Here is a 24,168-nt window from a genome sequence, read left to right on the forward strand (position 1 = left end):
GGTGACTACTGCCTATTTTTAACATTTTAAATGTAAATTCTAAATTTAAAGTATTCTCAATCTATTCATTTTAAAGGAAGGAAAATGGTAGTAGATATGTGTAGCCCAATATAAACATTGCACATGTATTGAAATATCATGTGCACTGCAATCTTCTTTTCTCTTTGTCCTAATACCAGGGCTTAAATGCAGGACCTAGAGCTACTGCTCAGCCTTTTCACTCATGGCTGGTGCTCCACCATTTGAGCCACCTCCAGTTCAGCATTTTGCTAGTTAATTGGAGATGACATCTCAGAGAGTTTTCAGGGCTGGCTGGCTTGAACCTCAATCCTTTGGGTCTTAGCCTCCTGAAGAGCTAGGGTTACAGGTCTGAACCACCAACACTTGGCAATTTGTATGATTTTTGCATCAGTTAAAGGAAAAAATAATCTGTATAAAACTTCAAAGTATGAGAAATAAAAAGGCTGTAGAGGCTTCCAGAGGGGGAAACTAGGTTACACATGAAGACATGGGACCAAGAGGGTCACTAACTCGCTCAAAAGCAAAACTAGATCCTAGAAGAAAATGGAGCAATAGCCCTGTGCCTTTCAAAGGTAAATGATTTTTTTTTTTTTTTTTTTTGGTCAGTTGTGGGGCTTGAACTCTGGGCCTGGGCGCTGTCCCTCAGCTCTTCAGCTCAAGGCCATCGCTCTACCACTTGAGCCACAGTGCCACTTCTGGTTGTCTAGTGGTTTACTGGAGATAAGAGTCTCACAGACTTTCCTGGCCGGGGTGGCTTTGATCTCAGCCTCCTGAGTAGCTAGGGTTACAGGTGTGAGCCACCAGCGCCCGGCTAAAAATGATTTTTTTTTAAACGAGAATTTTGTGTCCAGCTAAAGTATCAAGAGTAAAGAGTAAGAGCTGGGTTGGGGTACAAGCTTGTTTAGCAAGTGTGAGGAATGGATTCTATTCCCACACTGAGAAAAGGAGAGAGGAGTAACTGAGGCATGTTACTGAGAGATACAGAGGCAAAGACCAGAAGAATTTGCTCGATGGGTAAAAGTTGCCCACTTGAAGCATGTAGGAGGGGCTGAACACATATATTTGGTGATAAATTTTTTAGTATTATTTGATTTAAAAAATTTTACCTCTTTAAACATTTATTGAGACATTTATACAATTTAACATAGAAGTCACCCATGTAAAATATACAATCTCATGGGTTTTGGTACATTCACAGGACTGTGAAACCACCCTCACAATCATTTATACAATACTTTCTTCATCCTAGGCAGAAACGAAGTGTATATTAGCTGCCATTCTCCACTTGTCCACTTGGTTTTAGTTTTCTTTTTCATAAAACAGTGAAGCCAGTTGAGTGGCTCACGCTAATTCTAGCTACTCTGGAGGCTGAATCCCAGAGGATTGAAGTTTGAAGCCCAGCCAGGCAGAAAATTCCATGAGACTCCACCTTCAAAATACCCAGCAAATAGTTGGGTTGAAGGTGTGGCTCAAGTGGTAGAGCACCAGCCAAGCAAGGAGAAAACCCCAAGATCAAACTAAAAATAAAACCTACGTGTAACAGTGAGCCTGCCTTATTCACAGGTGTACTGCAGGTGGTTTCGACCAAGCCCCAAAAATATACTAAGTAAACACAATCAAAAGTAAGTTCAAAAATGAAAACATTTGCATTAAAAGCTCAGTTACGCAGAAAGCTCTCAGTCCTTCTGTGCTATCATCAGTTATGTTTAAATCATTACATGATTGGCTGTTCCCCTGCAAAACAGAATATGGATCTTAGCTCAGCACTGGTGGCTCAAACCAATATTAGCTACTCAGGAGGCTGTGATCTGAGGATTATGGTTTGGAGCCAGCCCAGCCAGACAAATCTGAGGGACCAGCAAAAACCGAGACCTGCAGGCTTGGCTCAAGATTAAGCCACCAGATATTTGAAATACTAGAAAAAAAAAAAAAAAGTGGACCTCATTGAAATTAAGTATAGAAACATGCTTAACAAGAGACAGGAGAGGAGGGAAGGAGGGAGGGCTAAAGAGAGCACCAATGAGTACTAAGATAAAGTTAGACAGGAACCAAAACTGGATTGCCAGAGCCTCCCCCCAAAAACAGACGGTGGTGCTGGGCACCTGTGGCTCTTGCCCATAATTCTAGTTACTCAGGAGAGATTTGAGTAAGGTTAAGGTGTGAAGTCAGCCAGGGCAGGAAACTGTGGGAGACTCTTATCTCCTATTAACCAGCAAACTAAGCCCGAAGTGGAGCTGTGGTTCAAGTGGTAGATTGCCAGCTTTGAGAAAAAAAGCCAAGTGACAATACAAGGCCCTAAGTTCAAGCATGCATGTACATGTGCATGCGCACACAGTTCCTACAACACAAGGTAAAAGTAATGTGCTCAACTGAAGTGATCAATTGAAAATCTGAAATGTGTTGAAAGGCAGCCTGTTTGTAATAGAAGTCAGTTGATGAGAAGGAAATCATGAATCAAGTAATTGTAGTATAACAATGAAGTCTGTATTCCAAGCATTCTAGTTTATTCCTCCACAGTGGTTTTTTTTTTTTAACCTGATAGCAATAACTGAATAATGTAAAATGTATCATTTTAAAGTATTCAGCTCAGTGGCATCAAGTGTATTCATCCTGCTGGGGATGTGTAATCACTAACCATCTCCAGACATTTGCAGCATCTCATAAAAGACTGTTTTCTATTCACTAAACAAAAAATTCTCATTCTTTCGCTCCCCTAGGCCTCTGGGAAAGTTCTGTAGGCATTGAACTTTTGATAGGTATTTGTGAAAGGGGAATACTTAACCTTTTTATTTCACTTAGTCAGAATTTTACTTTTTCTGGCTGAGTAATACTCCATTATATGTGTCTCTTACATTTTGTTCCTCTATCCACTTATTATTATTATTATTATTGTTGTTGTTGTTATCAGTCACAGGGCTGGGTGCTGTCCCTGAGCTCAGCTCAAGGCTAGTGCTCTACCACTTGAGCCACAATGCCACTTCTGGTTTTCTGGTAGTTAATTGGAGATAAGAGTCTCATGGCCTTTCCTGCCCAGGCTAGGTTTGACCTGCGATCTTCAGATCTCGGCCTCCTGAGTAGGTAGGATTACAGGCGTGAGCCAGTGGTGCCTGGCTCTATCCATTTATTAACGGACACTTTTCACTTGTTTCCACCACATGGCTGGCTACTATTAATAATACTGTTAGGGTATAAATGTATCTATCCTCACTTTCAGTTTGTGTGTGTGTGTGTGTGTGTGTGTGTGTGTGTGTGTGTGTGCACTTCTTAGGGTCTACATTTTTTTCCTAGGCTGGCCTACATCACTACCCTCCACTAAATGTATCTATCCTCACTTTCAGTTTGTGTGTGTGTGTGTGTGTGTGTGTGTGTGTGTGTGTGTGTGTGTGTGTGCACTTCTTAGGGTCTACATTTTTTTCCTAGGCTGGCCTACATCACTACCCTCCACTGCCAACCTCCTCCCATGTAGCAGAGAGGACAAGGCTACACTACCACATGAAGCTCATGATTAGACTGGGTGGGGGTGGGGGGGGGGGGGTGGGGAGAGGTGGCCTACCTCAAACCACAGTCCCACTGATCTTCATCTCCCAAGTACAGTACAGGCAGGGAGTTATTAGAAGATGCCAGGCTCCTGGGTCTTCTTCTTCCAGTCTTTTTTCTGTTAAACACAGAGCCTACTGCCCTCAAATCTGTGATCCTCTTCCTGCCTTGGCTCATGAGTGCTGGGATTATGGGGTGTTTGTGTACCACATCTAGCTAATGGATTGTTTTAATCCTTATAATGCCTCTATTCTAAGATCATAGGAACAGAAGAGGCTAGAAGGCATTTTGAAGACTTAAGCATTTATAAATAAAAGTATAAAATATAAAAAGAAAAATGTAAAGTGAAAAGTTTTGGTTCAATAATTTATTGGAACTGCATACATAAGATGGTTTCTAGAAGCCTAAGGATGTGCACTTTGAGTGTGAAGAAATGATCCTAGGAAAGTTACAAAGTTATTTTGAGAGCTCTCATATAATATAGATCAGAATTCTAGATCAGAATTCTAGCATAAAGTGAATTTGTCAGCCTTCATTTCCTGTCTGCCCATCAATCAAATACTTAGTGATTATTACATTCTAAACAGCACTGTGGGCACCATAAATCCACTGATAAAAAGAGACCTTCAATCTGCTTGTTCCCTTCAAAGAGCGCACCATGAGAGGTGGTAGCATGTGCCACAGGGGAAGCAGGAAATACACCACAAATCAGGTCAGAGGGGTGAAGAAGATGCCAGGACAGGAAGACAAAACTCTGGAGCTGAGTTTTCAAGGATGAAGTGTGTACAGAGATGACGGATGATACATTTGGGCATGATGCTTGCCAGTGGTCAAGTGATAAGGATGCCTTTGTACACAGTTCAGCAGAGAGAATACTCAAATGAAAATTATCTATGAAGCAATAAGATTAGATTTTATATGACAGACATGTATGAAAATAAAGAACAGGAAATGGACTCATTACCTTGCCCATGGAATTGTAACCTCTCTGGTATTTTCACAATTAAAAATAAATAAAAGAAAAAGAAAAAAAATAAAGAACAAGTAAAATAAAGAAAAAAGTAACGAGTAAGAAAAGAAAGAAAATAAAAAGAGTAAGAAAATAAAGAACAAGTAAAACAAAGCACAAAACCATAGGAGAAGGGAGACATAGCCTAGGGAATGCTCTGCATAGGAGATGAATCTGAAAAGTAACAGATACTGAATATGTGGAGAACACAGAAAGAGAACTTGAGGCAGAGCGAGGAGCGCGGCCGTGGAACAGCAGCGTAAAGGTGTGACACGGAAGGCCGCGCTTGGTCAGGAGCAGAAGGAGGAGTGAGCTGGGAGATAGAATGAGCAAAGTAGAAGAAATAACACCAGGGAAGAAATAGGAAAACAACAGGATTACCACATAGTTACCAAGCCTTGATATTTTTTTTTTTTTTTTCCTGAAAACCTCAGGCATTACGGCTTTTTCTGGCCTATCATGTGTAGGTTCTGGGTTTGATTTCTAGCACTGAAAAATTCCTGTTCATCTTTAAGGATTGTCAATAGCTGTGTGCTTGGTGGCTTACACCTGTAACCCTAGCTACTCAGGAGGCTGAGATCTGAGGATCTTGGTTCAAAACAACCCTGGGCAGAAAAGTCCATAGGCCTCTTGTCTCCAATTAACCAACAAAAAGCCAAAAGTAGAGGTACAGTTCAAGTGGAAATGTGCCAATCTTGAGTGAAAAAGTCAAACGAGATCACAATGCTCATTTCTAGCCCCAATATTGGCGTGTGCATGCACACGCACACACACACACACACACTCACAAGAATATTCAGTGCACTTATACTATTATTCTAAAAGACCCAAAACATAGTCAGACAGAAGTAAGAGGAACAACTAAGGTAGATTTAGGCATACTCAGAAGGAATTCTTAAAAGGTGAGCTACAGAAAAAGACTGGGAGACAGTGAATGTAGAAGTTAGCTGGGTGCTAGAGGCTCACACTTGTAATCCTAACTACTCAGCAGGCTGAGATCTGAGGACTAAGGTTCAAAGCCAGCCAGGGCAGGAAAGGCCATGAGACTCTTTAATTAACCATAAGAAAACCGGAAGTGGAGCTGTGGCTCAAAGTGGTAGGGTGCTAGACTTGAGCAAAAGAGCTCAGGAATAGTGCCCCAGCCCAGAGTTCAAGGCCCATGACTACCACCACCACCACAAGCTCACAATAGCCAAACAACAGCTTCTTAGGTAGGGAGTCCAAGACTGTCAGCTGACATTGGCTAAGAGACGGGAAAGGTCCCCGGTTAGGAGACAAAGCTGAGGAGGCATCACAGATGTTCCAGAGGTGTTCTCTCGAGGATTAAGAAATCCTGGGGGTTACTCTCTTGCTTGAGAAAGTAACATTAAAAGTTTAGCCTATTACAGAGAATCTTAGCAGCATCTATGACTTGGACAATTTCATTAAAATCACTGTCAAACTGAATTTCATCATGATTCTACAGGATTCAAATGGCTAACTGCTTTCTTTTTCTAATGAAACAAGTTTTCACTTCAGTAGAGGTACTTTTGTTATCATTTTGATGGCCAGCAAGAAATGCAACTTAATAAAACAAGCTAAAATTTGTATTAACTTTGTTTTCCACTTTTAGAATATTATGATGGCCTGACCACAGAATAAGCTTTTGGTCATCATATTCACAAAATTGAGTAGAAAACTCAGTTAAGTAAATGAAGAAGATGCCTAATTTTATTAACTTACATGTAAAAGTAAAATAATTTTACTTTGTGGGGAGGGAAGGGATGGTAGGGGACAAACAAAGGAGGAGGTAACAATGCTGGATAGGAAATGGACTCATTAGCTTACTCATGTAACTGTAACCCCTCTGTGCAGAAGCTTTACAATAAAATATATAAAAAATAATTTTACTTTGGGAGCAAATTTAAAACAGACTACTTACCTGCGACCACATTCTGAGTATTTACCAATATTTTTTAGTATTAAGGCAGCTGTTAGTCGGATGTGTTTAGTTATTGGTCCCTCTTTTTCATCCTTAAAAGAAGAATGCAAAAAAAAAAGAATAAAGATCTAAATCACACAAGGCTCACATCTCCCCAGAGGAAGCTCTCAAGGCACACTTACTGTGAAATCCCGAAAGACAAGGTTCCTCGATCCTCTCCTGAGAGCCATGAGGGCGGCACTGGGATGGTTCACAATGGCCTTCTGTGCCCTCGGGGTGGAGCCTGCGCCCCCTACAGCCGGTGGCCTGAAGTGATTAGAGAAACCTCTGCGTTATCACCATGCTGCAGACAGGCTCCTAGAGTGACCCGGCAGTCACGGGGCCGCTTGTCAAGTTCGAGATACATGGTAAATAGAAGATGCTATGCTCAAACGTTAAGATTTACACTTTGAGTTACAAGCCTAGGTAAAAGACTCTTACTCTCAAGATGAGGTTTCGGGGCTTTTATTTTTCAATCTATCAAATATTTGTTGCTGTTTTGAGGTAAGGTCTCACGCTATAGGTTGGGCTGGCTTCAAACTGGCTATCCTCCTGCCTCAACTTCTGGAATGCTGGGATAGCATGCATGCACCGCCACAGCTCAACCTACCGCCTTGAAAACAAACAGATGCGCCAAGATGTGCTAGCTTTAGTCACTATGCTGAGCCAAAGTAGGCAATAAAAAGAAATACAGAGTTCCTACCTTTGAATATAATGTGAAGGTATTTATTAAGAGGAAAATAGTCTACAATTTGAGCTGTGAGTTATTTTTAAAACAGCACCTAGGAGTAAAAATTATTTCCTAAGAATGTACTAGCCTAGATCATCCAGTAGAAGACAGTCTAATGTGAGTTATGTTAAACACTACATATCAAATGATTGTTTTCTTATATAACTTGTTTTCATCTTTATTTACTAATTTCAATCTAGTGCTACTGTTCTTTATGAAGTAGAGGTAGTGTTATATAGAACAGATTCAAACTCCTGGGGATTGTCCAGCCAACCAGATCTCTGTGCCAGTATTGTGCATGCTCTGTGAAAGATGGACTTTCAATCTTCTTAAGTATAAAGTGAAAGCTCTGACACTCTTTTACATAAGTAAACCAATTTTGAACATTAGAAAGTATAAAATGAAAACAATCTAAATGTAAACCAGTATATATGCATTTGTTTAAATATAAACAGATGTAGATATTTATATATGTATATATATGCAGATATAGAAAGAAATTCTTTGTCATTATGAAACACATGCTTATCCTCTTAAACAAAAACAAAAAAACAAAGAACCAAGCTGAGTACGAATGGCTGGCATCTGTATTCTCAGGAGGCTGAGTCAGGAGGGTCATGGCTTGAAGCAACCCCAGGCAGCAAAGTCCGTAAGACTCCACCTCCAAAATAACTAGCAAAAGGCAGAACTGGAGACATGGCTCAAGTTGGTAGAGCTAACAAACAGAGCAAGTGTGAGGCTCTGAATTCAAATCCTGGTAGTGGCTAGAAACAAAAACAAAAAATAACAGCCCCCCCACCCAAAACCATATATAACACTTCCATTACAAAAAATTTTTCAGATTACTTGCCATCCCAATAACTTGTCTACAAGTAAAATCAAACTGTTAAAGCTACAAAGTACCTTAGAAACCACATTCCTGAAGTCATCTGAACATGGCCCTATCAGAATCCAGATTATGCATTTTCCCCAAATGTGACACCGCCTTTCACTGTTTGAGTTCTGTCTAGTTTCCTTTTCCATGTTTTTGGTCCTGTGTGGGATGGAATCCAAGGCCTTGCACACGTGAGGCCAACCCTTTACCACAGAGCGACACCCTCAGACCTGGACTATTTGCTTTTCATGTACAAGAGCAAGTAAGCTCATTTTCCTTACTTGGTAGAAGATTTCTGATTTCCTGCTTGTCCTGGTTCATCTTGTTTTAATCCCGCAAGCAGGGCATCCTTTGAACAGTGTTTATCCTTTTGGAGAAAGTCCGGGGAAAAGAACACACATCAGTACCTTTAAGGCAACCAGAAGAGGCAGTAAGCAAATCATGGTAAGGAAGGGTACCTGTAAGTGTGTAATAAAAGAAAACCGCTGCCGCTGAAAAGGCTCACAGCCTTCCCAAAGACACTGCCCTGGGTACACGTCTTTTCCTCCATGTTCAGTAGCTGCATGGTAGAAAACCTGTGAAGGTGTCTGAAACCACCTGCAAACACAGAAGTTGACAGTTCCGTTAGAATATAAAACTTAGAATCCTCAATACGCATTGTCCATTTTATAGTCTAGCTTCCCAAATCAAGTCCTTAGAGATCTCTAACACAGACTTCATAGAGATATTGACTGTAAGTGGTGCTGTGGCTCAAGGGGTAGAGTGCTTGCCTTGAAGAGATATTGACTATACAAATGTTGAAGTTACTACTTAGAAATTTACCACACCTTCAGGGGTGGCATGCACGGGGGTGCTGGGATCCAGGGCGTGGAGTGTGCCAGGCAAGTGCCAGATCGCCATGCTACATTCTCAGCCCTCTCAAGTCTTTCAATGCATTCGATGCTGTCTGGATTCCAGTGATATTTCTCTTTGCAAGGTTTATGAAGTAAAACAGGGCAAACCAATCTCTAATTCATTTCACTTAAGTCACATTTCAAAAATTCTCAGCTTCTATTTCCAAGCTGAATTATTCAACCACACTGAAGACTTCTAGTTACTTCCTTAAGGTTATTATTATCCTTCCTACCTAATTCCCTACTTTTACTGAAGGTTGACTGGGAATCTGCTGAAAATAAATATTTTAAAATACAATAGAACATTATCTCATAAACAAATACCACACTCAAGTGTACTTTAAGAAATTGTTTAAGCATTTATTAAGTTTCATGACATATAACTACTTTAACATATCCAGCCTGACGTCATAAATTCAGCATGTTCTGGCCAATTTATATTCTTAGCTGAGTCCATGTTTATATTTCCACTTCTATTTAAGAAAATACATCTCTCATTTCTCCAACATCACATCCTATTCACCAGGCTTACCAACACAAATGTCTGAATGGGTAAGGACTACTGAATGGCAAAGGACTACTAATATCGAATACTATTCAACTTCATTAGCAGGGCAACAAGAAGCAAAACCAGAATCCAGACAGCAAAGAATGTTTTAAGAGGCTTCAATTTCTAATTAGTAACATGAATATGTGTGTAGTAAATGCCTTCATCAAGTTTATGGTAGAGATAACTTGAGTTAATTTTTTATGGCTATCAAATAAACATATCTACAAATAAACATCTCCATAGTGGCTAACACTTCAGATTAATTATTTCAGGAAATGATCTATATATTTAAGATAAAATCTAATCAGAAAAGAAAATGCTGAATTATGAAAGACACTATTAAAAACAAAGATCATCATTGGTGGCTCACGCCTATAGTCCTATCTACTCAGAAGGCTGAGATCTGAATATCCCAGTTTGAATTCAGCCTAGACAGGAAAGTCCCTGGGACTCTTATCTCTAAGAGCAAAAAAGCCAGAAGTAGTGCTGGGGACAGCGTTCAGACATCGAGTTCAAGTGTAGGTCTGGCACAAAACAAACATAACCCTCCAAAAAAACCCATATATTATCTATTTCCATTCATATTTACTGAGAGGAGTAGCTACCAAAATTCATTGTAAAACTATAATTGGGACATTTTAAGTTTTTAAATTTCTCTTAATTTTCAGTACTGAAGTTTCTTCCTATGAAATAAATACATGTGGAGTTTTATTATACTAAACAATAGCTCTGATAACTGATGCCCTTTATTAGTCAGCTTGCCTCCTTTTATGAGGAAAACTAAAACTTCCCTAGGGAAATTTCCTACTTAAATGTCTTTTTTTTGGGGGGAGGGGGGGAGCTGGGCGCTGTCCCTCAGCTCTTCAGCTCAAGGCTAGCGCTCTACCACTTGAGCCACAGTGTCACTTTCAGCCTTTTCTGTTTATTTGTGCTGAAGAATCGAACCCAAGGCCTCATGCATGGGAGGCAAGTACTCTACAGCTGAGCCACCTTCCCAGCCCCTACTTAAATGTCTTTTAAAAGAAGAAAATACCTCATATAAAAGTTGCTTCAAACTTAGCTTTGCCTAAGTTTTGTGGAAAAAATCTTATTTTACATCTCCTGAACACAAGTACAAATTTGTAAATAAAAAGAAAATTTCTAGCCAGGTGGCACATGCCTATAATCCTAGTTACTCAGGAGACTGAGATCTGAAGATAGCAGTTCAAAGCCAACCTAGGCAGGAAAGTCCATGAGACTCCTCTCTGCAATTACCACCCAAAAGCCAAAAGTGAAGCTGTAGCACAAATGGAAGAGTGCTAATCTTGAGCAAAAAAGCTCAAACACCCAAGGCCCTGAGTTCAAGGCGTAGGACTGGCACAAAAAATAAGGAGAAAATAAGACCCAATTATGTATCTACCAATTCCTAGATTCATCAATTATAATACAATACCACTACAATACAGATGTTAGTAAGTGCAGAAAATTGTACATTTGAGAATATCTATCTATTATCTATCTATAGAACTCTGTACTTTCTATTAAATTTTGCTATCAACCAAAAACTACTCTAAAAAGCCCATTTTAAAAAATGATTGCTAAAAATAAAAATAAAAATTGAAAAGGTCCTTTTTGAATTGATTGGCAAACATTTCCCTAGTATTTATAGTACTAGCTATTAGAAAAACGAGTGTTTTCATACTTTATTGTTAGACGTTCATGTTAACATTTTTGGATAGTTATCTCTCAGTTTATTTATGTGTATGTATGTATGTATGTATGTATTTATTGTCAGTTGTGGGGCTTGAACTTGGGGCCTGGGCATTGTCCCTGAACTCTTTTGCTCAAGACTAGCACTCTACCACTTTGAGCCACAACTCCACTTCTGGTTTTGAGTGGTTAATTGGAGATAAGAGTCTCACAAAGACTTTTCTGCCTTGGCTGGCTTTGAACCGTGATCCTTGGATCTCAGACTCCTGAGTAGCTAGAATTACAAGTGTAAGCCACCAGTGTCTGGCTATTTAATTTTTTTCAAAAAGTATATTATTGACCCAGAACTTTTAATGTAGACTTTTATAACTAAAATATTTGTAGAAACTATTTGGACAAAATTGCTCACTACAGCTACTTATATTTGTAATAACAAACAACAAAACCAAACCCTGATTATACATTAAAATGATATACTATTAAACAAAATTACAGTACAGAAACATTATATTTATGGAAATAAATGTCTTCATAATTCAAGAGAAGTCCTGTCAAAGAAGAATAAGCAGATCTATTTACCAATATAGATTAAATATTTATATTGTAAAACCTTTCACATTGGTAAAAAAGAATTCTTGGTACTCAGTATAAAGTATGAGGAGAGATCCATCTGTTGACATTAAAATTTAAGCATACACTCTCCATCAATGAATATCAAAGTTTAAAATAAAAAAACAAAATACAGTTGTATTTGAAAAAGGTTTGGGGGGTATATACACTGAAAACTACACCTATCCTTTTAGAAGGATAATTTTCAAATTTAAATATTTTACAAGGTAGAATGCAGCTTTTTTTTTTTTTTTTTTTTTGATACCAGACCTGGGTCTTGAACTCCAGGCAGGCCTGGGCACTGCCCCTGAGCTTATCTGCTTAAGTCTAGCACTCTACCATTGAAGGCACAGCTCCACTCCCCATTTTCTGTTGGTTAACTGGACGTGAGTCTCACAGACTTTCCGGTCTGGGATGGCTTCAAACTATATCGTCAGATCTCTCTTCTCTCTTCTTCTAACCACCCCCCTCTCTCATTTCTCTTCCTCTCTCTCTCTCCTCTTCCCTTCCTCTTCTCAAGGCTGGTTCCATAACATTTGAGCTATAGCTCTACTTCTGGCTTCCTGGGCTGTCTTGGGACTCATTAGGTGTGAACTCTTGGCTTTGGACTTTCCAGTGTCCCAAACTGTAAGACATACATTTCTTTATTAATTCACCACTCTGTGGTGATAACAACAGAAAATGGATTATGGATTAATACTTCACCTTAGAAGCAACCCCTCGTACCTGGACTACTTCCTGCCCATTCTGTTCTAAGAGAACTAGAATGTGGCTCAGTGGTTGAGTGTTTGCCTAGCATGCATGAAGCCCTGGGTTCGATTCCTCAGTACCACATAAACAGAAAAAGCTGGAAGTGGTGCTGTGGCTCAAGTGGTAGAGTGCTAGCCTTGAGCAAAAGCCATTCAGAGACAGTGCCCAGGCCCTGAGTTCAAGCCCAAGGACTGGCAAAAAACACAACCCAAACAAAAACAAAACAAAAAACCCTAGGGGTCCTTAGGAAAAGCTGATTTCAGCTGTGGGTCAGGGAACAGTACAAAATGAAATTAAAATAGAAAAAGAAAACAATTAACAAACCATCTTGTGTAACAGAAAACTGTCAAATATATGTCAGGATCATATGTAAACAGACTTGAAAATTGGCTTGAAAAGACTTTTGCTAGCCCCACATGGCACAATTAGAATACCCAAAGGGTATGATTCTTGCAATGGGTTAAAATAGCTCAGATACGTTCTCATTTTAAATCAGTTCATGATACCACAAATAAAACCTACAAAAGCCACACCTCATGACTATCTTCAGAGAGTCAGTGAACAACTCATTACTACAAACACTGATAAATGAGGAATAATAAGCGTCTATTTTGCCTTTCCTCCAGGAATTTTGTCAGAATCCTAAATACTTAATAAGAGATCCTTTTATACTTTTTTTTTTTTTTTAGGTCTGGTCGTGGGGCCTGAACTCTGGGCCTGGGTGCTGTCCCTCAGCTCTTCAGCTCAAGGCTAGCGCTCTACCACTTGAGCCACAGCACCACTTCCGGCTTTTTTCTTTTTGCTTATGTGGTGCTGAGGAATTAAACTCAGAGCCTCAGGCATGCAAGGCAAGCGCTCTACCACTGAGCCACCTTCCCAGCCCCCTTTTATACTTTTTGTGCTTAAAGAAATTATGTTCTAGGCAATGATCCTCAATGAAAGACAGAAAGAGACAAGGTAGTGTCTATCTCTTAATGGAAGAGGTCTTCATAAAAATCAAAGCAGAAGCTGGGAATAGGTGGCTCACACCTGTAATCCTAGCTATTCAGGAGGCTGAGCTCTGAAGATCGCGGTTCAAAGCCAGCCCAGGCAGGAAAGTCTGTGAAACTCTTATATCAAATAAACCACCAGAAAATTGGAAGTGGCACTATAGCTCAAGTGGTAGAGCGCTCGTTTTGAGCTGAAGAGTTGAGGGACAGTGCTCAGGTCCAGAGTTCAAGCCCCACAACCGGAAAAAAAAAAAAAAAAAAAAAAAATCAAAGCAGAATTTGATCAAGCAAACTCCAGATGAACAAGGTCAAATTATCTGTTTTTTTCCAACAAAAATTTAGGAAGGAAAAGTTGAGATAGATGGAGATTTAATCTACATATCCAAAGGGATTTATAACTTAATCATCTAGAGGCAATGTTTGAATCTTGAATTCCCAATGTCTAAATGAACAAATGGTCACTGGAAAAATGCAAAGATTGGATATTGGAAGAATCTGTAATACTGAATGAAGTGAATCGTGGTTTGTTGCATGGGCATGCAAATGTGGTATGGTGGGGGATATTTAAAGGGTGCGGTCCCTATGTTTCAGATTTATACATTTAGAATAGAAAACACCAAGTTGCTCATATGTAACAAGTGACTCAGAAGAAACCATATTAAATAGAGAAGGAGAACTGTAACTACAAGACTATGTAGTAGCAAGTGTTGTTACAATCCAGATTAAGTACATTCCCAAATTGCTTTTAATTCCATGAACTTGCGAGCATGCAGGGATATGATCATTCTCACTGTGGCCTGGGATTTACCTCTGAATTTGGAGCTCTTAGCACATGGGGTCTTGATAGTCTGCTTAATAAATATTTGCAGAATCTGACTTAATCTATTAGCAAGGTACTACTTAAAAACTATGGCTTGGAACAATGAGAAATTCTAAGAAGCCTTATTCAATCTTACTTAAAAAGACCAAGTACATCATTACTAGGACATGGTCCTAGTAATCAGGTGCACAACTAGGTTACTACCTGTTTTATATTTTTTTCTCTACACACTATAAGAACTCCATCTAAAGGGCTGGGAACATGGCTTAGTGGTAGAGTGCTCACCTAGCATACATGAAGCCCCGGGTTCAATTCCTCAGTTCCACACAAACAAAAAAAGCCAAAAGTGGAGGCACGGCTCAAGTGGTAGAGCACTCGCCTTGAGCAAAAGAAGCTCAGGGTCAGCGCCTGGGCCTGGAGTTCAAGCCCTAAGACTGGCAAAAAAACAAAACAACCAACTCCATCTGTAACAGTTATACCTCCTATTCTAAAGCAGTTTAAGGTTTTTAAATAGAGAGCTTCTGTAGACTAACTACACTGGCCAGCTACTTACTATTTACCACTGGAAAATAAAACCTCAAAACAAATGGAAAAAGGATATTTGACACCAATACCCAGGGTAGTGTATCATGCTCATAATCCTAGCAATCTGAAAGGTAGAGATCAGAAACACCGCAGTCCAAGGCCTGCCTCAGAAGAACGTTTTAATAAGATCCCACCTCAAGCAATAAAAACTGGGTACAGAGATACGAACCAAGAGTATTGAGTAAAATATTGAAGGATTGAAGTTCATGCTGGCCTGGGAAAGAAAAGTGAGATGCTATCTGAAAAAATAAAATGGTAGGGGGCATGCCTTGAGAGCCTGAGGTCTTGAGTTCAAAAGGAAAGGGAAGGAAGGGAAGAAGGGAGGGAGGGAGAGCAAGAGGGAGAGAGAGAGGGAGAGAGAGAGAGAGAGAGAGAAGAAAACAGAGAAAAAGAATAAAAGAAAGAAAAGGACACCCGTAAGGAAGTTTCAGATTAATTTACAACATATACTAAAAGGACACCAGGAAAGAAGGGCTAAGGGTGTAGCCAGGGATGGAGTACTTCCTTAACAAGTACAAACTCATGAATTCTTTCTCTAGCACCTCACACATACAAAATTAGAAAAGATAAGTAACCAGATAAGAAGGAAAGAAATGGAGAGTTAATTTTCTAAATGAATGAGGAAATAATGAGGCAGCTAAAGAACTTCTTTGACATAGATTATATACTATGACCAAATAGATATACATATAATGTTTTATATGCACATATGATTAGAACCAATTCTTACCCTTACTAACTGTATCTGTATCTATATTTTCTCTCTTTCTGTAATTTATTCTTCTTTTTTAGAAAAATAATCCACTGGTTATGTCACACTAAAATGATTTCATGACTCCATGATTGAGTTGAGATTTAAAGTTTGATAAACCACTGTGCTGAAGAAATTTTGTATACTATTAGTAATCCCTAAGCTACACAAATCCTTAGGCTAATCACAAATCTATTCATGAATTTTATCATGGAATATAATTGTCTATGATAAAACATGAATAATTGAAATGGAATGTTTGATATCTATGAAGACATGAAGAATATGTTCTAAGATAAAAGTCACAGTCTCAGAGTTAGTAAACTGAGCTAGAATGGCTCTTTCCACAATTCTCCTTGAGTAAATATCTCCCACTTAAATTTAAGACAAGTCATTCATTCCCTAACAAACGATTCCTTCCAAACTTCTACTATACAAAGATTCTCTGCCTGCCAGTAAGTTCAAGTTACTTTTAAAAATCCATCTCTTTTTCATAGCCAAACACATAATCAATCAACCAACCATTAAGCAATGACGATGTTACTACCATTACTATAAAATTCCTAGCTAAAAGTGCCATTAGATCACAAAACACATTTTTGTTAAGTTAGTGATATCAAGGGAAATTTTCATGAAACTATACATTATGACAAATTTAAATATGAAAGCATTCTCAACCAAAGAATACATTTGCATATCAAATAAAACTGCCATTTACTTTTTACAAGACTGCCACAGACACATGAAGTTCTGGCCGGGTTTTCTCACTGGCTCTGCATGTTGACCGGACACACTGAGTGGAGACGGCTGGGAACTGCTAGGCGGGCCCTGCACTTGCACAGCTGGTGGAGGTGGCAGAGGAGTGTTCTGAGGAAAAGCACAAAGACCGAGAGTGTGACACGACGCTGACAGCAGCATTTCATACACAGTCTTAAGCTGGATAGAAGAGCTTTGCAATCCAAAAAGGAAATTCATATTTTGCAGTTTTAAGTCAATTTCCTTCAAAATATTTAAATATGAGTCTCTAGTTAATATGGAACCACAGGAGCAAGACTATAGATTATTGTGACCATTATCAAGGACATGTGACTGTCCTGTCCTTGGCATGCCTTCTGTAACACGGCACAATATTTGCATAAAATTCTAGATGATTAAATTGACAGCTATACTCAAACCTGACACCAGTGGCTTGCACCTGTAATCTTAGCTACTCAGGAAGCTGAGATGTGGGGGATTGTGGTTTAAAGCCAGGTCAGACAGAAAAGTCTGTCAGATTACATCTCCAATTAGCCAGGTGTGAAGGAGTGGCTCAAATGGTACAGTGCCAACTATGAACAAGAAAGTAGATCGAGAAGTTAAAACTCCCAGTTCAAGCTCTGGTACCAACACACATGAGCCCCCTTCCCCCCACAAAAATTGTTACAACCACAAGTAGAATATCATATCAAGTAATTTACTACTGTCTAACAATCTTATTTTTAGGCAGTGCTGGGTTCAAACTTGTGGCCTTACGCATACCAGATGAGCTCTTTAGCACAAGCTACCTTGAGCCTTTGATTTTCTTTGAGACAGGCTCCTGCTATGCAGGTCTAGCCTGGCCTTAGACTTACCATATAGCTCAGGCTATCCACAATTGAAGATCTTCCTGCCCTGTCTCCCTAGAGCTGTACTACCACGCTCATCTTAATTATACCTTTGATGGATAATACTAGTAAATGGATTCTAATTGTAGGCCAAAGTCTTTTAAACATAACTTACGCATGGTTTTCAACCTTTTCTTTCTTTTGGGAGGGATGGGCAGGATTAGACTATGTGGTCCATGAACTTGAAATCCTCATGCCTCAACCTCCCAAGTGGGAGCTGTGAATACAGACTGCACCAAGACTGGCCCACGCCACAATATTTTTTTCCATATCTTATCCCATTCTCTCTGAATATCCCTAATACATACAACATAAGTTAAAACAACTTTCAAAAGTAGCATACTTTGAAGTATTTCCAAGGAAAAATATAATATTGTCTCACAAAGAAATAACACATTAGTTTCAGGAACTGTTTAAATTAAAACTTTGGGAAAACAGGAGATATGTTTGTTCATTTATAAGGTAACACTGGGAAAGGGGAGGGGGGCAAACATTAAGTTAAAGCTGTTGAGAATGTAAGACTAAAAGACCAGACATACATAAGGCTATATATAATACTATAATTAAATCCCTCTCTGTATAACTAACATAAGCTAAAACAACAAAAACAAAACTTGATCAGTGTTCTCCAGTTGTGTTTTTAAGTAGTTGTCTTTTAAAATGAGCAAGAAGCTACAAATACACCTGCATTTTAATTGAAGAATACACTTGTCATAGTTATCATATTCCTCTGAATAAAACTGTTGGTTCTCTCCACTACTACCAGTTAAATGAAGTGTTTCATTGGCCTGGCAGTCCTCTGCTTCTAAATTAGACTTCTTTTTTGTTTTGTTTTGGTAGTACTGGAGCTTGCACTTGGGGCTTCACAAGTACTGTACTGCTCGAGAATCAGCTAGAATTTTGTATCACAGCTCTGCTTTACTAAGAGTTAAATATTTTTCAAATTACAAGTTTTCTAAAATCAAGATGGAGAAGGCACAACTTCAGTGGATGAACAGATATAAAAAATTACACAAAGGATAGGAAAGAATCCTCGCTTTTTCTGCAATTAAAAATGAACTAAAACTGCTAGCATAGGTTATACCTTATGTTTAGAAAAAATACTTTTTGTTAACACCCTTTATAATCTTATAAATTTTTTAGGATAACTTATCATCTTGATTTCTTTTGTCATCTTTTCAAGACTGAACTATGCCTAACATGCTAGATGCTACAGATAATGCTCTGAATTGATCTCTTAAAACCTCACTAATATTAAACTTTAAAAACAGGAATAAGACTAAAATTTAAAAATACAATGTGTTAGAAAATTACAGTCATAATCTAGTCTTGTGAAAAGAAATTCAAAGCAATAATGAGATACCCTGTTCAATTTTAGCTACAGTTCAAAAGCGAGAGTGGAGCCAGGCAAAGGGAGAGGCTGGTGAACGAGGCAGGTGTGACCCCTACAGCCACGCTGGCCTATGGGAAAAGGGCATTTGAAAGGACGCGTGAGAGAGATTTTCAAAGCACTGTAGGGAACTAGGTGTAAACCTAGTTCTACACGTGACATAAAAGGGATCACACTTGCGAATCAGGTATAGTAGGCCATAGCTGTAACGCTAGCTCTCAGAAGGCTGAGAGAGACTGAGAGTGCAAGGCTACCTCAGACTGCTCAGTGAGACCCTGACTCAAGAAAAAGAGATGAGCTACTTGTGCCTGAGCCACAAGCCTAGCTACGCACAAGGCGGAGATCTGAGGACCGTGGCTAGAATCCAGCGTAGGCAGACATATCTTCAAGAATCTTTCCTCCAACTAACTAGCAAAAAGCTGGAAGTGGAGGCATGGCTCAAGTTGGCAGAAAGCCAGCAATAACCTGAGGCTTGGATTTCAAGCCCCAGTATCAACAGAAAAAAACAAAAATCAAAACCAGAGATTACACTTAATCTAAATGTACAGACATTACTGAGGGGTGGGGAAAACTTGTGAATGTGGGAACTTCAATTTTTAGACATGAGGTTTATGTATTAGATAGTACCTAAGACTGATAGCTCTACCATTTCCCCATTTTATTCGCTCCTTCCATATATATAGATGTGTGTGTGTGTGTGTGTGTGTGTGTGTGTGTGTGTATCAATATACTAGGGCTTGAAGTAAAGGGTCACACTCTGTTGGTGTGCTCATTCACGACTGGTGCTTTATCACTTACTTGAACCAGGCCTCAGCCTATAACGTGCCAGTACTGGGAGCTGAACTCAACACCTCACATTCTCCCTTGGCATTGTCACTCAAGGCTGGTGCTCCACCATTTGAGCCAAATCTCTATTTCTGGCTTTTTGGTGGTTAATTGGTTAAGAGTCTCACAAACTTTACTGCTGGGGTAGCTGCAAACCCCACTACTTACATCACAGCCTCCTGAGGAGTAGCTAGGACTATAGGCATGAGCTACTTGTACCCCTGCTTTCTTTCACTTCCTTAAACTATGGACTAAACACCCCTAATCCAAAAATCTAAAAATTAAATTGGTTCAAAACCTGAAAATTTTTTGAGTGCCAACCTAATTCCACAAGTGCAAGTTTCTATACTGTAAAGTTGTTCCTATGCAAAAAAAATGATTAACAAATTATATAATATTACCTGTAGGCTATATTAGAAGTGAATTTTGTATTTAAATATAAACCTTGTACTCAACATCTCATTATATTATGCAAATATTCCAAAATTGGAAAGAAGTTTAACTTCTAAACCACTTTTGGTTGCTAGTATTTTGGATAAGGGATATTCAATCTCTACCAAGGTTTTTCCTCTTACTGAGTATAAATCTAGATAACAAAAATACATTTACCCTATTTTGTAAAAATCCAAAGAAATACAAATAGGTATGTTTAGTGGTAATGTCTTTCTTAGTTATGATAATGTGCTTGTGATGTACAAATCTTAGCAATAGAGTCTTAAAACATTAAAATTCTAAATTGTGGTTTCTGACAAAGTTTCCTATAGCCTGTGACTAAACAGTGCCCCTTTGCAACTACAACTACAGTCTGCTTACTGAAGAAAGAAAGACATCAAAGGTATCAATATTGTTGGGTGCTGGTGGCTCATACCTGTGATCCTAGCTACTCAAGAGGCTGAGATCTGAGGAGTTCAGTTTAAAGCCACCGTGGGCAGGAAAGCCCTTGAAACTCTCATCTCCAATTAATCACAAAAAAGACAGAAGTGTAGCTGTAGCTCATCTGGTAGAACGTTAGCCTTGAGCAAAAAAGCTCAGCGACAGCGTCCAGGACCTGGATTCAAGGCTCAGGACTGGCACCAAAAAAACCACAAAAAACAAAAAAAAACCCCAACACGTAATATTTAATGTTACACAAAGCCAAATCAAGAAAGTGATTCAGGGGGCTGGGCACTGGCAAGCTCACACCTATATTATCCTAGCAACTCAGTTGGCTGAGCTGAAGATCACGGTTCTAAGCCAGCCTGCGCAGTCAACTCCTTAAGGGATTATCTCCAATTACCTACAAAAAGCCAGCAGCAGATATATAGTGCAAATGGTACAGGGCCAGAGCTAAAATGCCAATTGAGAACACAAAGTAGTTCAAGCCCCAGTACTAGCACCAAAAATAAAAATAAAAACAAATGAATAAATAATCATTCAGACCAACTGAAAACATGGAACTGAGGCAAAACTATATAAAAATACTCTGAATATTAAATACAAGAATTTAAACAGGTTGGGGCTGGGAAGGTGGCTCAGTGGTAGAGCACTTGCCTTGCATGCTCGAGGCCCTGGGTTCGATTCCTCAGCACCACATAAGAAAAAAGCTGGACGTGGTGCTGTGGCTCAAGTGGTAGAGCGCTAGCCTTGAGCTGAAGAGCTGAGGGACAGCGCCCAGGCCCAGAGTTCAGCCCCCCCCCCAAAAAAAAAGAATTTAAAAACACTTGTGAATCTCTTTCATTTTCCATTCATTTTTATTTTTAATATGTTAATCTAGGCAGGTTTTTGTTTTTCCCCTCAAATAGGTATTAATTCATAGGTATTAATTCATAAAAAGTAGAAGGAAAGGACTATAGAAATTATATTCTATATTGCACTTGACCTAGCATATATAGCAGACTTAAACAGCAACAAATAAATTTGCCTTGAAGTAGACCCAACTTTTTTATTGATATAAAATGCCCAGCTAAATCCTTTTTTGGGGGCCAGTCCTGGAGCTTGAACTCAGAGCCTGGGTGCTGTCCTTGAGCCTCTCTGTGCTCAAGGCTAGTACTCTTCCACTTGACCCACAGCACCACTTCTGGCCTTTTCTGTTTATGTGGTACTAAGGAATTGAAGCCTTATGCTAGGCAAGCACTCTACTGTTAAGCCACATTCCCAGCCCAGCAAAATCTTGTTATATAACTTACTTTAGACTGTCTTCAAACGTTATTTTTTTCTATAGTGAAATACAGTTGACTAATAACATTAAGAAGAACAAAATTAATATGAATGAATAATGGTACTAGGAAGGCTGGCCATTTAGTTTTTGTTAACGCTTCCTTGTGTTCTAGTACAGTATACCAGCCCTGAGCATCTTCAAGTGTGGCTGCTTCCTGAGAATGAGAGGTGCCATACATCTGACAAATCAATTTGAACGTGTCTATTTTGGCTCCCTCTAGGCTACCAATTCAAATAATGAACAGTATTAAGCCAAGGTGTAAAATGTAACTTGTAGAGTATATAAGGAAATTTATAGAATCAGTAGAAATGGTTTTCTATTAGCAGGCTCTTAAGAAGATCCAACAGTCTAACCTTTAAAATATTCTGGCACCATTAATAAAGGGCTAATTATGTCATGGGCACTGTGGTAAGTGCCAGACGCAAGAATCCCGGGTTTTGCTGGCTTTGGAGATGTAGCTCAGTGGAGAGCACATGCCTAGTACATATGAAGTCCTGGGTTCCGTCCCAGCACTGAACCACTGAAAAAGAATAAATCCTGGTCTTTAATGGTCACTTTTTGCAGTTACCGCACATGCTACATGCCTTTAAAAAAAAACAAAACAATTTTAAATTTTTATGCAAAACATTAACTTTAGAAGCACATCGGTTTCTTCCTCTTTTTTTAAAGGAAAAAAATGTATTTCCTCTTTTGTCTGTGGTGATGATAGGGCTAAAATTCAGGTACTAGGCATGCTCTACCATTGAACCATACCCCAGGACACAGAATGCAGCTGTTTTAAGTAATCTACATTGTCTGATGAGAATACTTAGTTTGATGCTCATTTTTTAGATTAGAAACTATATTTTTAATGGCCTAAATTACCTGTATATGACTAATGTGTCAAGAGTTCTAACACTGATGTCCTGAAACAACTAGCAGTACTAATATTCTATATGCAGTAGGTCAAATAATCAAAATGCAATATAATAACGGGCTTTTAGAATTTCTTGTAAATAGAAGTGAAAAGCAACAATTCGTTGAGCTCATCAGACATCATTTCATATATACTCAGGGCTCATTCCTGGTGCCATCTCTTATTATTTAGTAACCTTGGGTGAGTTATTTAGTATTTTTAGTTTTCATCTCTGAAGCAGTAATGATGGTTTTTACCTAGTAGGACTGTTGTGAGGACTAAATGAGAAAATGTTTTAGTACAAAGTCACTAGTATAGTCTTAATTGTAGATAACATTAGTATTCACTCATAGTTATTGAGCCATCATTATTGAATACAATCATCATATATAATACATAAGACAAAGAAGACAAAATAAACGTTAATGAAACAACTCCATAACAATGGAGTTTTCCTCTCACTTGTCTTGGTCTATTATAATTATTTAGAGTTTTCATAGACTCCAAGGGAAGCGAGGGGGGGGGGGGGATATGAAACACGAAAAGCATAAAATCAACTTTTCTATTACGTACTCAACACTGAACTATTTAAGTGAAAACAACTTGTGAAACAATTTGAGTAAAAATGATGGGATATTTTCTTCTAATCACACTCAGTATTACTAATATATACACAATACCCACTAAGCAATGCACAACAGCTTAAAATAGATCTATGCAATGTGAACGTATAAATAAAATTCCCATTATTCTCCAGACGAATACTAGTTAAAACAAAAACAAACCACAAAAAAACAAAAACTGATTTGAAGCAAGGGAATCTTCACTTTGTTCTTGCATCTTACATTTTGCTGTCAGCCATACCAAGACTGGGTCTAATTCCAAAAAAGTTCATACATCTGCTGTCATCTCTGTAAGCATAAAGAAGCAACCCAGGCCAGAAGAGTGCTAGCAGAGTCGGCAGTAGTCATTACCATCTAACTGGCAGACAGAGTCAAAGAGAAGTGATCACTAAACAGTTGTTGGTAACTGTTAAGTGAGCCCAGGATTTCCATGGAAATGGCATGTAAGACTCTGTCCTTAAATCTCGACTAGTTTACTGCATCCCCAATTTAGTAGAATGGGTCCTAGAAAATAGTTTTGTTTACTACTAGAACATACAGATGGGACAACAGAAAATAAAAAGGGGAAATCAGAATATGACAGAAGAGCAAAAAGATTAAGAAAATGTAAAACAAACTGAAATTATAAGTGACACTTTTTTAAAAAATGAAGTGCTTGCTAGCATGCTTGTGGCCCTGGGTTCAATCCCTAGTAATTTAGGAGGAAAAACAAACAAACAAAAAAGATAAAGAACTAATTAAATACATAAACATAACAAGAACATACTTTTTTTAAATCAAGTTCACTCAAAAGCCCGTTAAAAGGGCCACAAAAACATCCAGAAATCT

The 24,168-nt window shown here is 38.7% G+C and overlaps 1 protein-coding gene across 1 annotated transcript in view; it reads right to left on the reverse strand.

Annotated features, from left to right (window-relative positions):
• Positions 1–24,168, reverse strand: part of Arid2 (AT-rich interaction domain 2) — a 157,888-nt gene that overhangs the window by 5,527 nt on the left and 128,193 nt on the right. Inside the window, exons 16-20 of the mRNA XM_042677548.1 lie at positions 16,486–16,634; positions 8,590–8,728; positions 8,413–8,498; positions 6,671–6,794; positions 6,489–6,580 (exon numbers count right to left, since the gene is read on the reverse strand). Coding sequence (XP_042533482.1) covers positions 6,489–6,580; positions 6,671–6,794; positions 8,413–8,498; positions 8,590–8,728; positions 16,486–16,634 — 590 coding nt within the window. The remainder of the gene's footprint in view (positions 1–6,488; positions 6,581–6,670; positions 6,795–8,412; positions 8,499–8,589; positions 8,729–16,485; positions 16,635–24,168) is intronic.

The sequence above is a fragment of the Dipodomys spectabilis genome, unplaced genomic scaffold, assembly GCF_019054845.1.
Source record: "Dipodomys spectabilis isolate Male_0828 unplaced genomic scaffold, ASM1905484v1 ptg000039l, whole genome shotgun sequence".
NCBI classification, from domain to species: Eukaryota; Metazoa; Chordata; class Mammalia; order Rodentia; family Heteromyidae; genus Dipodomys; species Dipodomys spectabilis.